This window comes from Seriola lalandi, unplaced genomic scaffold (genome assembly GCF_002814215.2).
Source record: "Seriola lalandi dorsalis isolate HSWRI2012SDOR001 ecotype SW California unplaced genomic scaffold, Sedor1 jcf7180002054542, whole genome shotgun sequence".
In the NCBI taxonomy this organism is placed as follows: domain Eukaryota; kingdom Metazoa; phylum Chordata; class Actinopteri; order Carangiformes; family Carangidae; genus Seriola; species Seriola lalandi.
In genome coordinates, this window is record NW_019525095.1 from 622,418 (window position 1) to 637,486 (window position 15,069).

Here is a 15,069-nt window from a genome sequence, read left to right on the forward strand (position 1 = left end):
TCCTATCTGTATCCAGCCTAATATAGAAAACACTTTTCTTACACCTTTGTCCACCTGGTGGACTATTTATAAATTATTTAATTATGCCATATGTTTTGTTTATTAAATGCTAAAGCTAACTCAGTAGGATTATTGCTAATCATGTAGCTATATAAAAGCCGTATATTTCCATTTTCGTCAAAAAATGTAATGTAGAGATGATTTACTCTTTAATCCCTCAGATAGTTTGAATGCAACCAAGATGGAAATAGCTACATCATTTGGAGGCTTGATTTTGGCATCAGATGATATATTATGAGATGTATCATCTCCCATTTAGCGTTGTTGCCCCAGACCAAAACAGAACTTCAATGAAGCCTCAGAATTTGCAATAGCAAATGTGCTTCATTTAATTCAACCATCAAATGAATTTCAGCCACATAAAAGATATTGTGAATACATAGCTATACAGATATATTTGTCGGTTAGTGTTTGTGTCCATGTAAGATCTCTGGGTTTTTTGTCTTTCTTTAAGATAGATGTTCCAAACCAGGATCCATCACACTGCTTTGCATTTAAAAGTGTGCACGCCTACATGATCTGATAAAATGTTGGACTCCAGTGACTGCACCTTGTCTCTGGACAATCTGTTTTTTGAGAAACCCACTGTCCTCAAAGTGTGAGTACAAAGAAATACTCCACATCATCCCTCTCTTTTGTTCCTCTCTTAGCAGCTTATCAATGTTTTTCCCACTGGATTGTATCTGACAGAAAGCCACTGCATCAGGAGGTCAGTCCTTGGCAGCTGGAAGTGCCTCCATCTCTTTCTCAGATTCCAGCCACTCAGGATATGCAGAAGGAGGCAGAGACATTTGCTACCCTATACAGTATGTTGTGCTCTGGATTAGGATGAATTCCTTTTCACTTGACTTGAGTAAACTGCTCAGTATCTGGGCTATTGAGGCCCTACTAAATCTAACTTTGTGACTCACTGACACGATAGCTTGAATACTCTTGAAAGCTTTCCCAATTTTTGTTGACTCGTGAAAACAAACAGGGATCTGGGACATTTTCTCATAATCTTTAGTATAACAGGAATTTCCTGCTGTAAATTCTTTTCATCTCACTAAATCATTCTCACATGATTTGAGAGTCACACCCGTAACAACAACATGACAACAACTTGATTTGATGAAACTCTCTCTCCTTTTACTTTATTACTCACAGGTTTCTCACAGAAATCCAAGAAGTTTCTCCCTCCTTTCAAAGTATCAGCTGGCCTTGACATCTTATCAAAAATCAACACTCCTTACAGTTTTAACAATGACGAGAAAGAGATGAGAGATGGCAGCAACAGTAACAGCATCAGTAGATGTAATGGCCTTTGGGGAGGTGAAGGGTTCAGGGATTACTCTCAGGGTCCCCGTCACAGTGGCAGAGGTGGAGATGAAACTCTGCAGGACTCTGGTCATGCGGCCATCAGCAGGAGGTGTTTGTCTCTGGACTGCAGCAAAACCCCACCTCTACGGAGAAGGCAAGCGTCAAGACAACATTTACATAATTGCAGATTAAATAGTCTGTGCATATTGTTTTCAGAGAGTCTCCCTCTTGTACATATTTTGAAAGATGAGACGAAATTTACACTTGGGGGCAGAAACGGTTTTCTGATTTCAAAGCGTATAATTCCTTAAGATTGATATGTGGCCTAAAGTACAAAATGGTACAATTTTAAGGCCATAAAAATCAGGTCAACAAGGATTTTCTTTCCTTGGAGGTGGATGCAGAACATGATTTAAAAATGCTTAAATTAGCAGGATTTATGTTACTCGCTAAAGCCTTGTTTCCAGTTTTTCCCTGTCCAAAAATGTAATGTAGTGCTGATTCACTCTTTAATCCCTGAAATTGTTTGAATACAATGATCTGCTTAGTTAAAATGGGACTACAGTGAATCATGAAGAGAGTTGACTTTTACATCAGTGGACAGTTCATTAGAAGAACATGGAAATATGCAAAACCATCCCCCATGTTAGCCTTGTTGCTAGAGGCAAGAATGCCTGGCCTTCCTCAAAAAAGCTTCCAACCTTTCAGCCGCAACAACAGTTTTTCCTCTTTGATTCTACCTTCCACCTCTTTCAATTCTTTATTCTCTCCATAACAGCTTGTTCAAGGTTCAGGTGTCGAACGGTGGAGGTGACTCTTCAAACACAGATGACCTCAGTAGCAGCGGCAGCAGCAGCCAGACAGCATCCAGACCTCAAACTTTTCTCAGTCAGGTTACCATGGCGACAGTACCTCCTCCTCTTCAACCGCCACGGACGACAGTTAGCCAAGCAGCTCCTCCTTTCCCCCAAAAGCCCCCCTTTTCACCCCCTCCACTGGGCTCATCTGCAGCAAGTGGCCGACCCCCGCAGCAGGCGACACATGCAGAGATGCCGGACAAGGGCACAAAGAGAGCTTTCGTTCCGCCCATGATGCCTCAGCCGCTCTGTATACAAGGTGCTGCACTGCATTAATACAGTCACAGACAGGCGCTGTGCTCCCAGTCTATGATTGGTTTGCCAAATACCACTCATATAGCTCCTGTAAAGTGTTGCAGCTAATGAGTATTCCCATGTCTAGCCGTGGCAGCAGCTGCCACAATGTGTTAGGGTGTGATGAGGTGAAATGGGGTGAGCTCTCCCCATTGACCGCTCCAGTGTAATGAAACATGCTGGACACTAGGTGGTAGATAGAAGAACAGTAGAAGCAGTAGGCAGTAACAGTAGAAGCCTTGTAGTCTACAGTCACGTTTGAAGTTTTGTTTTACCAATACTACAAACTAATTCCTTAATGTTACACCTTGAAAAAATGCTAAAAGCCTCATAACATAAAATGAGTAAGGGATCAGTGAGAGTGAGGCTGAGAATGAAAGTCTGATTATGTTTGAACTGTGAACATTTTAGGTTCTTCTGGGTCTGAAGTTTTGCGACCTGTTTCTGAAATCCGTATCCTTTTTGTTGTTGTGTAAGATAATACAGTTTGAAAGTTAGATAGAGCTTGAACTGTGCCAGTATGATTGGAATGTAATTTCACAACTGATGTGGTTTGATTTCCTGAACTATGCTAACACAGCATCTAAGTTCAGATCCGTCTTCAACGAGTTCCCATTTTTCAACTACGTTCAGTCCAAAGCACTAGATGACGTAAGTATTATCTGAAAGCCTTCACAAACACAATGTTGAAGATTACGAATAACATGATGGTATTCATTGTCTTGTTACAAACTATGACCTGGAGTGTCACCTGGACTGTATTAATGTTTGGTTTGTTCACAGGTTCTTTACACAGGTAAGAACTTTGTGGCATGTGCTCCTACTGGATCGGGTAAAACGGTGCTGTTTGAGCTGGCCATCATTCGCCTTCTAATGGAGACGTCAGAGCCCTGGAGAGACGTCAAAGCTGTCTATAGTGAGCATACAGCGTTATTCTGTATAACTTGTTGACTAAACTTGGCCTGAAATAATTTGTTATACTCACAGAAAAAACAGCATTGCATTTGAAAAGTTGTATATTCCAGTCTCAGTTTTGGGATTTATGATTCCTACTTAGGAAGCTTAGAAAACTTCCTGAAACCATGTATTTCATGGAACTTTTTTGGAACTGATTCAAAACACAGATCTGATTTACTTTACTGTATATACCCCTTGCCAGTGTAAACAAAGCTCGTGCTGTAACAAACTGTCAGCTCTTTGTATCAAAAGCTTGAGGAAGTGAATGGAATTCTATACACAATAAATCTGAATTTAAACAAAACCAGCTAAGGGAACATTGTTTTGACACAATACACCTGACTGTAATCACACACTGGGGCTTTGATGTTACATTTTTCTTCTGGCTTGCTCGTGTATCATTTTCAGTGTTTTGATTTTTGAGTCAGTCTTGTAAAAAGATTCCTTGTTTGTTCTTGCCAGTGGCCCCTATCAAAGCTCTGTGCAGTCAGTGCTTTGAGAGCTGGAAGAAGAAGTTTGGTCCTCTGGGACTGATCTGTAAGGAGCTTACAGGCGACACAGAGATCGACGACTTCTTTGAGATTCAGGACTCTCACATCATCTTGACCACGCCGGTGTGTGACACTATACTGGATTTCAACCGAACAAATGCAACAAAATTTGAAGGAGTGGAAAAGAATATGACCTGGTGTTTTACCTGAATATACAAAGTTGTATTTATTGTTCTTTCAGGAAAAATGGGACAGCATGACAAGAAAATGGAAGGATAACTGTCTGCTGCAGCTAGTCAGGCTCTTCCTTATTGATGAGGTCAGTGTGTTTGTTAGATATTGAGTTCACAGGCCTATGTTTCAGTGTTCATAGCATCTCACAGTCAGACTGCATTATGGTGGATGCTCACTGTGCACTCGTGTACTCACAGATGTACTGTTCACATTGTTTAATTATTCCACATTGCATGATGGCACATCATTAGCCTCAGCCCTCAGCAGTTTATTTCACTTGAGGTTAGCCATTAAAAACTTACAGCACATCATGTCCTGTGACTGTGTATTCAATCTAGTTCTTTTTGGAGATGCACCCCCTTATGTTAATAATGGAAAACAATGATAAAGGATGGGTTAACTTTATTTGACCCCCATACAAACATCCCTGTTGAACCTCTGAGATGAAGACAACTGTAAGATGAAACATTTCTTTCATGCAGGTTCATGTGGTGAAAGATGCGACCCGTGGTGCCACCTTGGAAGTCGTGGTGAGCAGGATGAAGGCGGTACACGACTACAGGAGAGCACAGAATCCAGACGCAGGCCTCTCTATGAGGTTTGTGGCTGTATCAGCCACCGTACCCAACATCTCTGATGTAAGTAGCTGACAAAGAAAGTCAGCCAGCTCTCTGTCCTGTATATGTTTGCAGTGTATCTCTAGTATAAATCAGGAGCCTGTGGCTAATTCTTGAACTGTCTGCCTGTTATTAGATAGCAGACTGGTTGTCTAATGAGAGCGGTCCAGCCACATATCTGTATATGGATGAGAGTCATCGCCCGGTGAAGCTGAGAAAGGTGGTGCTGGGATTCCCGTGCAACCCAAGCCAAACAGAGTTTAAGTTTGACCTGTCACTCAACTACAAGATGGCCAACATCATACAGACTTACTCTGACCAGAAGCCTGCTCTTGTGGTGGGTCGGGAAAATGGGGCAAACTATGTGTCCTTTTTTGTGCATGTGTTTGTTGTCCTTTTATATGAGATTACTTCTGTTTTTCTGTAGTTTTGCTCTACCAGGAAAGGAGTCCAGACGTCAGCTGCAGTTCTGGCCAAGGATGCTCGATTCATTATGAGTATTGAGCACAAGCAAAGGTATGTTTCTTCCTTATCCATAATGTCTATACATATGCTACCCAAACATTTCATCATTCTTCACCGAAGTAGCTTGATCTTCTTGACTTTCTTGTAACTTTACAATCCTGTTTAGGTTGATAAAATATGCAAACTCTATTCTGGATACAAAACTGAGAGGTGAGTTTTCTGGGCAGCCACCAATCCCCTTCTGAAAGCTAAACGGTAAGATCCCATTAGATACAAACTTTGAAACCTGCTTCAGTCCAGACCTACTAAGAAAGCACATGTTGAATTGAGTTTGACTTAGACTAACAACTGTATAACATAAGCTTGTATTGTGTTTATGTGGCAGATCTGGTCATGTTAGGAGTTGGTTACCACCATGCAGGAGTTGACTTGTCAGATAGGAAGCTGATAGAAGAGGCCTTCACTCTGGGAGACTTGCCTGTTCTCTGTGAGGCTTTGACACTAATACAAACTATGAGACTATATAAGTATGCAACATGATCCTGTGTTTTTATTTTCTTTGTAACAGTGCAGATGCAAACAGGAAAGACAATAGTCACGGGTTATAACTGAGTCATTAAGTACTTCAGTCATATTGTGTTGGGATCTGCCCAAGATTTGCATCTACAGAAATGTAAAAAATGTATGTAAATGCCTGTTTAATGGTTATATAATGGTAATATAATATGAAGAAGAATGACCTATCCTGGTATGTTTTTAAGTAAATAGTAATATGCAATATTTTTCAAGCCACTACCATAAGTAACAAATGAGACTGAAAACTTTTATTCTATTTCTAATGTGACTGTTGCATTTTGAGACAGTGAAGATCATAAAAATGGCATTTTGATGTCAGCAATGAAGATAATATTGTACTAACACCAATGTTGTTTTTAAAGCTTATACCCACTGATATTGATCATATGCCGACTTATTGGTGTGTCTCTGATTAAAACCATTATACCAGGAACCACACACTTGTGCAAAACAATCGTAAACTTTTACCACTTGCTGCGATGATTTAAAAAGGTTTTTATTGAATTTTATGGGCACTGAATTTATGTTTGTGATCTCATTTCTTATATCCTAGTTACTACCAGGACTCTGGCCATGGGGGTGAACCTGCCAGCTCATCTGGTGGTGATCAAGTCCACTGTGCAGTATGTTGCAGGCTCCTGTGAAGAGTACAGCGAGGCTGACCTGCTGCAGATGATAGGCCGAGCTGGAAGACCACAGGTAACGGCAGAACAATAATGGAATACTTTATCTCCATGACTTTATCTCTTTTAACCATTATTAAGGCAGATATTTAGCTTTTTCTTTCCTTTTCTAGTTTGACACATCAGCGACTGCAGTGATCATGACCAAGGTTCAAACCAGAGAGAAGTATATGAAACTTATGAATGGGATGGAAATCATTGAGAGCAGGTATTTTGGATAGCAGCTGTGTCATTAGGCTCTATTGTTCTCTCTCACATGTGAACACGTGGAGGAGAGAGATCATACAGTATTACAGGAGGTAACAGTATGCCTTGTTTCCCCAGCTTACACAGTCACCTGGTGGAGCACCTGAATGCTGAGATTGTTCTCCAAACCATCAGTCATGTCAACATGGCTCTGGACTGGATACGCTCCACCTTCCTCTACATCAGAGCCCTCAAGAACCCCACACACTACGGTCAGAGCGCAAAGCACAAATACATATAAAATGCAGGAAATAGTACCTACCGTCTTTGTCATTACTGTTTGTAAAATCAGTCAGTGTAGTGTTCCTCAACTTCCATTTCAGGTTTCTCTGCTGACTTAGACAGATATGGAATCGAAGCCAAATTGCAAGGTGGGCCATGATCATTTGTTGTTCTGTCTGAAGTCTTTGAGGCCACCGAAGTAGTTTGTTCCTACTACTTGTAGTTTAAGGTGACGACTGTTTCTCATTTTCTTTTTAGAACTGTGTCTGAAGAACCTCAACTCTCTCTCCTCCATTGGTCTGATCAACATGGATGAAGATATCAACATCAAACCAACAGGTAGAGGGGAAATTTATTTAAATAGTAGTCAAAATGTTTAATGTATTCTTCTTGAGATATTTTTTAACCTATGATCAGTGACATGGTTGACATTTATATCTTTAACTACTTCTTTTTCATCTGACCCTCATCTTCTGGATATAAAAGTCATTTATTTGTTTTGGTCTTGAAGAGGCTGGCAGGTTGATGGCTAGGTACTTTGTTGCTTTTGATACCATGAAACGGTTCTGCGAAGTGGCTGGCACTGAGACGCTGTCTGACCTGGTAGGTTTCCTGACAAATGTATTTGATTAAAATGCAGTTACATCGACATTTTGTGGTGTTACACTGTATTCCTGCAAAAGGAAAAGATTTAAATGTGTTGTGCTGTGCTGTATATTGCATGGCATTGCAAAAACATAGTATTCAGATCAAAAGAGCTTGTATGTACAGATCGAGCTGGTGTCAAAGAGCAGAGAGTTCAGCGACATTCAGCTGAGAATGAATGAGAAGAGGCCCTTGAACACTTTAAACAGGGACAAGAACAGGATCACCATCAGGTCAGAGACATTTATAGGATCCATAATTGGATATAGAGTATCTTCTGTTTGCTGAGTCCTTTTGCACCATCTTAATTTAACTTTTGGATGGGAAAGGCACAATGATGGAGGTAGACCAGAGCCATAGTAAATTACTTTTTTATGTGTTTTTCCAGGTTTCCTATTGAGGGAAAGATCAAAACCAGTGAGATGAAAGTCAACTGGTAGGTTTATGTATTCTGCACTTTCCCTGTGGAAAAGCAGTGCTGAATAAAAAAAGGAATACTGGTTTATGACTTTTAATGTATAAAGGCACTCATGAATTTCCCATGGACTGCCCTCTGCACATGTCATGTGTTCATTGTTGTGTCTTTAGCTTGATTCAGGCTCAGCTCGGTTCCATCTCAATTCAAGAGTTTGGACTTACACAGGAGACAGCAAAGATCTTCAGGAACGGGATGCGCATCAGCAAATGTATGTTGTGTAAATCAGGGACAGCGTATAAACAAAGTGTTGTCTGACTGTATGTTTTTAAACTGATTGTATTTTGATTTTAATCAGGTCTGTCAGAGTTTCTGAGTCATCGATACAAGACGGGTTTCTCTGCTCTGCTCAACGCCCTGATCCTAGCTAAGTGCTTCAGATCAAAGCTTTGGGAGAACTCACCCTATGTTTCCAAACAGCTGGAGAAGATAGGTGGGTACTTTGCTATGTTATATACCGGTAATAGCCCTTCATCTAAGCAATGATAATACAGTGATAAAATATAGTTTTAGTGATTCTTGGACACACACTGGTTTATTTTAGAAAAAAAAAAGTATGCACAGTTGCTACAAGATGAATTAATTAATAAACCAAATATTCTTTCTATTAAATGCAATATCTAAACATTTGATAATAACACGTTGTGTGTTTCAGGCCAATCTCTCTCAACTGCCATGGTGAACGCTGGACTCACCACTTTCAGCAAAATAGAGCAAGCCAATGCCAGAGAGCTCGAGCTGGTGAGTCTGTGTAACATTTCAAAAGAAATCACTGTCTGGTAATCCAAAGCATTTGATGTAATTGTTATTTGAACTATAATTTTAGGTTATTATTGTATAAAGCATTTGGATATGCTTTGTTATAACTTCATTTCTCTCATTCAGATTCTCAACAGACATCCACCATTTGGCAACCAAATCAGAGAATCTGTCATACACTTCCCGAAGTATGAAGTCACATTGGAGCAGGTAAAAGGCGCTGCACAATATTATTATCAAGGACATTATATAACATCATATAATAGAGCTTTTCTCTTTCTGTTTGTCAGACTTTTGAGATGTTGTTGCGAGTGAGGATTCGTTGTTATTCTTGTTTTTTTATTAGTTGTTGCTGTATATTTATATATAAGCTATTTTGTAGCTTCCAAGGTATAGCTGTGATATTGCGGAGATTGTGGTGAAGGTGAACGTAAAAAACCAAGCACAGCTGCTGTCCAGGAAAACAGCTCCAGACCACCACTATGTCTCTCTGATCATCGGAGACTCTGACAACAATGTGGTCTTCCTACAGAAACTCACGTGAGAAACAAATATTTGTGTCCCAGGCTTCCAACAAACTTTACTGTCTTTCAACTACCCTCTCTTTCCCCTCTCTAACCATTATGTAAAAAAAAAGAATTTCCAGTAAATAGATTTTCAGCTGGCATCCTCCATCTTTGTTTTTCAGGGATTTGGTGCTGTTGAAGAGTGGTAGCTGGTCGAAGAAGATTGAGGTGGCGAAGGCCTCAGCGGGAGAGGAGATCAGTGTCAATCTCATCAGCTCAGAATATGGTAAGGCAGTAAACCATGGAAATATTGTAACGGTATGTTGTGCTGTTCAGTACAAACTCCTATTATTTGTAAACTGAACGAATTACCATGCCTTTTGTTCAACATTTGTTTTGCAATTCAGTCCTGTAGCTGAGCTGAGATATCTAAGTGTGTCAAACTAAATGAGATGATTATTCAATTATTATGTTTTTTTTTATCAATGTTAGGTACATTTACGACACTGACTGCCCTCTCTCTTATAGTGGGCTTGGACATCCAGCAGAAGTTCAATGTGTACTACTCTGGAGCCAGGAGGTTTGGCACCTGTGATAATCCTAAAAACATACTGTATGATGCTGCTGGACAACAATCGCTCTCTGCACTGAAGCCACAGTCTACAGATCAGGCTACACCTCAGCGGGGAAATGCCACATGTGCTACAGACCAAGGCACTGCACTGTAGCTTTGTTACTGATGATTTTGTTGATTCTGAAATATTAAATATTTCATATCGATATGGTATTTTTAAAGGGTAGATTGATATTTGACATGTCTTTTTTTTTCTCTATTAAAATATGGCAACTCAACTTTATAATCAGATCTAGGCGACAAGAGACAGTGCAACCACTTCTGCAAGAACAAGGATCTTTGTGGCCATGACTGCTGTGCGTACAATCGCTCATCTTTCACCTTGTTCGAGTATTTTCGTGCATTCATGTATCTAAATGTGCATTATTTTGTGTGCCTGTTAAGATTATAGAGGTGTTATTCCTTCAGTCTGTCCAATGAGAGTGCATATGTGTCTCAAAAGGTAAAGTAGGTGTAACTGTGGCACGGAAGAGGTCAGCAAATCAAGAATCCAGTTTCTCTTCCTATTTGAAAGACCTGAGGAACAGGTGTGACACACTGGCGCAGACTCCTGTCAAACGACTCAAGGTGAGGAAGACAACTGGTATGATTTTTGGAATCTATCCAAGCCTGCGCCACATAAAACAGAGTTGTTGAACTCAGGTTTGTCACGATTTAATATGTAGTTGTCTGTGACTGCTGTAACACATAAACCGGAGGTTGTGTTATCCTACGCCAATTTCATCCAATACCTCACACACAACACAGTAGAACAGGAAGGAAAGTGCACTTACCTGAGATATTTTTCTCCAGAAAACATTTCATGTTGAAGCTGCAGAATAAACTAATGAGTCAGTGCCATGTCAACACTGGTTAAGATAAGATTAAAAGAAATGTCAATGATACAAGTAGGGGATGTTGAATTCTTGCAAAGAAACATAAGAGATATAGAAGCCACAGAAAACAGCAGAGATGATAGCAATAAAACAAAATATATAACATAACATAATTTTATACACAAACAGGTACTATACTGTGTAGGGTTAGTATATGAGAATACTATAAAATATATGTGTTGGTTTATAAACGTACAATACACAGATTATATACAATATGTGTTTCTATGTAGATTCTATCCACGACTCCAGATGCAGTTATCATACAGTATGTGTACTGTACATGTGCAAGCTGAATGTGCATCGCTTTGTTTTTTATACTGCTCTTCTAAATGAGAATGGCAAACATAGTCTTTGTGTCTAACGATGAAATTCTTAACAAGAAGAAAATATTTCAGTGTTACTAAGATGAACACGTGTGTGTGTGATGTTCTTGTTGTATTTCCTCAGATGAAAATGAGTGAGGAGTCTGTGTCTGTCAACATACAGGAGTTTGCTTACAAACCCAAAGAGAGGCTTCCTGCTGTTTCCTGGTATTCACATTTTCACTGATATTTTAGACTTTGAATGGCGCCATAAATTGCTGCTGCAGCTTAGATTAGAGTAAAATGTGTGAAACAGATTAATCTGATGGCCTGGTGGTTAAGTATATTCATTTATGGGATCTGAAGGTATGGGATAAACCACTATGAAGCTTCAGGGAGACTTCACACTGAGACTATAGATCTGACAGGAGAAGACTGTGCTCATCACACAGATGTAGTTAATCTGGACGACTTTGACAGCGGTAAGCAAGTGGCATTAAGAAGATGACTCTGAACTCCACGCATTTCCATATATGACTGTGACTGTATATTTCTCTGTCTCTCTCTCTCTCTCCTTATCAGATTATAACGACTACGTTGGGGACATGCACAGGATGATGGAAACGCCGGTCCAAACCTCTGCTGCATCTCATGCTCACTCTCAAAGTATGGCAAACAGCTTAACTCTAACTCATTAGTAGAGAGACCATACTGGTGGTTTTGCAGGTTGTAGCTCAGTCACTACAATACTTACCACCAATCCTGCTTCCTCACACACTGTGGACTGGACATGTCAGTCAATACACAATACACAAACAGAAGAATGCAAAATTTACACATGGTGTTTTACACTAAAATGTATTTAAGAATGAAAGCGTGTGTTTCAACACAGTTTGTTTGTGTCATTTAAGCAATCATTGAAATTACATTATATATCAATCATATTGCCGAGATAATCACTTTTACCACTGACAACTTTAAAGCACTTGGTTAGTCAAGTAGTGAATGGTGGAAAACACCAAAACTGAGGAGATCTAATGCAGATACTTTTTTCAGACTGAATCCAAGAAAGCCTATAGTACAGTAACATTTGACGGTGTAGTCATCCTTTCTTAAAAGTTCTTCTGTATTCAGGTTCGTCAGTGTGGATGAACCCAGGAACAAGTGGCTGGAGTCAAATCCCTGAACAGCATCTCAACCAAATCAATACATCCAGCCCAGCTTTCTCAAAGAGGTCCACTGTGGTAACGAACCAGGACACTCAGTGTGAAACAGCTTCATCCTTACAAATACCAGCAATCACCTTTGACCTTGGAAATGAATGGGACAACTGGGGTGACTTTGATGATGAGAACTTGGTGCATGCCAGTGAGACAGCGTTTGCCTCATGCACAACTAATGCTGGAAGTCAAATCCAGCAGCCTGTTGAGTACAACGTGCCAGGTAGAGTTTCATTTTACGCAGGAGAGAGATGGAGGATCAATTTGTTCGCTTTTCATACATCCTATTAAGAAGTCATTGTAACACATACACAGTCATGTTTTCATCATCGTTGTATAAACTACTAAATTATGCCTCCACACCTTGCACTTTTTCATGTACATATCGTGTGTATTGTGTATATTGTATTTATTAGTGTATATTTGGTATATTTTTGTTGTATATTTCCATAGATGTTTATTCTATAGATGTTTATTTTTCTGCTGTGGTAAATGAATTTCCCAGTTGTGGGATTAATAAAGTTAATCTAATCTAATGCTATGATTTTGATAACAATATTAAACATTTTGTGTGTAGGGTTTGCTGTTACATCAGAACCACTACTCTTCAGTCCCTCACAGGTCCAACCCTGCATAACCACTACCAGTACACCACTGAGGTAAAGGCAGAAACGCATGCTCATATTGCCCCCAATTGTCTGTTTCAAACACCAGTAATCAAATAATGTGTAAATTAGGTAAAATCTCCTCTCAGAAAATACAGAGTTGTTCACTGACGTTTCATATCGTAGGTTAAGACAGAAAAAACATTTGTTATGTTTTTGTGTTTTAGGGGGATTTTACCAAATACAAGTCCTGAAATCAGAAAACCAGTATCGTCACTGGTCACAGTCAGACCTCAGAATAGCATCACACTCGATTGGAATAAGAAGGTGAGTGTGTGTATCCAGAGATCTCTGCACATGCTACTTTTGCTGTTTAATGACTACATTTACATACATGGAAAACACTATTGTTTACATGGTTGTTTGTGTAGATTTTTTTGATTTTTATAACCCACTAATTATCATACTGCGGTTGTGAGAAACACAGTGGAGCTGCCTAGTTTACATAATACACATCATAGTATTACTACCCTGTCTGCTGCACCATGTAAACATCTTGAACATCTTACTCCTTCCATTGTTTTTAGCTCCATGGATTCATGTTGCTCTTTTGGTGATGGGAATTTCTCTCTGTGGACAGGAATATTCTGTTAGTTTATTAATAGCTAATGGGGTTACTGACTCCTAGGTTAGGCTTAATGAAATGTGCCTGTAAACAGCTTAATGTTTTCTAAAATCTTAACAGGAGTTTGGTCAGTGGCTGAGGTACTTGGCTCATGTGACAATTGCCTCTCTTCCTCCTCATGCAGAGACCGAGCATCTTCAGTGAAGAGATCACAGTAAAAGCCTCGGAAAATTTCCCAAAACAGACGCACGTGGCACCAGCAACCAGAAGGTTTGATTTCTTCTCAACAATGAAAGACTCGGCCGACTCCAGCTCATGTGTCAGCAGAAGGTACTGCAAAATATAATTAAAAGGGTTTTATTTTGACTGATAACAATATTTTCTTTAATATATAATTAAATTAAACTATCTGGAATACGTTTTTACAGAAGTATATTTTTAACCTGATTTCCTCTTTTTTTTTACATGATACGTCTTCAGCATCAACAGCAAAGAGGAGGAAGCTTTCCTTGGGATATTTGATGGTATATTTTAGAGGTAGGGCATGTCTAACTCTGATATAATTATGTCATGAGCAAGTGTTTTGTTATGTTTGTGTTAAGCTTTCTTTAACTTGTGAGCTTCACATCAAGTTGTAAAATGTTAAAGTCATGTCATTATTCTTAAATAGTTTCTAATGTTAGTTCTATTTGTTACTAATGTAATTTATGTATTCATGTATTCGTTAATTTATTTAATTAAGTCTGTTCATTAGATTATACAGTGTAGTCTTGGCTAAATGCTCAACATGAAAATCAACCTGTTTTGTTTAATTAGAAGGAGCTTTGTGATAGTTGGCATCCTTTAAGTTATTGTGTGTGCTGAATACATTTTTGTACTTGTCACAGCGGCCACGTGTCTTATTTTATCATTAGTAGTCTTCCTAAATGGCACTAAAAGTTTCTAGCAAAGAGTTTCTTCTTAAGAGCTATACACAAAGCTTCTGAGAGAAACTTTTACTGAGAGACAGAGAGACAAAAGTGCAGGGATGAGTTTGACCCTGTTGCTATGGATGGCATCATCTCTCTGGATTAGTAGTGACTGGTTGAGAGTAAATGTGTCAGTAAATGTGAAGTAAAATATTAATCAATGTGTTGTATGAATAATGTATGAATTGTAGTGGATTAGATTAGATTATTTTAAATACCATTTTAAATGAAATAAAAGGGTAAATAAAAAGCATCAATTATATTTAAATTAAGAATTATATTTTAAATTAAAAAATAGTAAAAAGTAATACATATTACATTAAATTAAACCAATTAAACTAAATTTAATGATTAAATACAGTTATATAAAATTGAAATGAAACGAATTAAATTAAAACATGACATGAAATTCAATCAGTAACATTAAATCATTTATAAATTGAATTAGAAA

The 15,069-nt window shown here is 38.8% G+C and overlaps 1 protein-coding gene across 3 annotated transcripts; it reads left to right on the forward strand.

The window, feature by feature from the left end:
* The first annotated feature begins 587 nt into the window (after positions 1-587).
* On the forward strand, positions 588-14,443 carry hfm1 (helicase for meiosis 1). 3 transcript variants are annotated; one of them, XM_087176178.1, is made up of 39 exons: positions 588-658; positions 751-866; positions 1,207-1,513; positions 2,138-2,475; positions 2,922-2,963; positions 3,091-3,161; positions 3,294-3,426; positions 3,930-4,081; positions 4,200-4,277; positions 4,675-4,830; positions 4,946-5,146; positions 5,237-5,325; positions 5,441-5,484; positions 5,660-5,761; positions 6,404-6,549; positions 6,647-6,741; positions 6,858-6,991; positions 7,103-7,150; positions 7,260-7,340; positions 7,513-7,604; positions 7,773-7,879; positions 8,035-8,082; positions 8,235-8,332; positions 8,420-8,554; positions 8,777-8,862; positions 9,007-9,090; positions 9,263-9,420; positions 9,569-9,672; positions 9,915-10,103; positions 10,248-10,316; positions 10,463-10,587; positions 11,346-11,428; positions 11,567-11,682; positions 11,783-11,866; positions 12,335-12,643; positions 12,998-13,079; positions 13,253-13,352; positions 13,835-13,980; positions 14,131-14,443. In XM_087176178.1, the coding sequence occupies exons 1-39, from the start codon at positions 588-590 to the stop codon at positions 14,183-14,185; spliced, it is 4,674 nt and encodes a 1,557-aa protein (XP_087032304.1). In that variant the 3' UTR covers positions 14,186-14,443. The 3 variants fall into 3 exon arrangements, with proteins under 3 accessions (XP_087032304.1, XP_087032303.1, XP_087032305.1); XM_087176177.1 differs by having other exon boundaries at positions 9,915-10,100; positions 10,251-10,316; positions 11,783-11,870; positions 12,333-12,643; XM_087176179.1 differs by having other exon boundaries at positions 9,915-10,100; positions 10,257-10,316; positions 14,140-14,443.
* Positions 14,444-15,069: the final 626 nt, after the last annotated feature.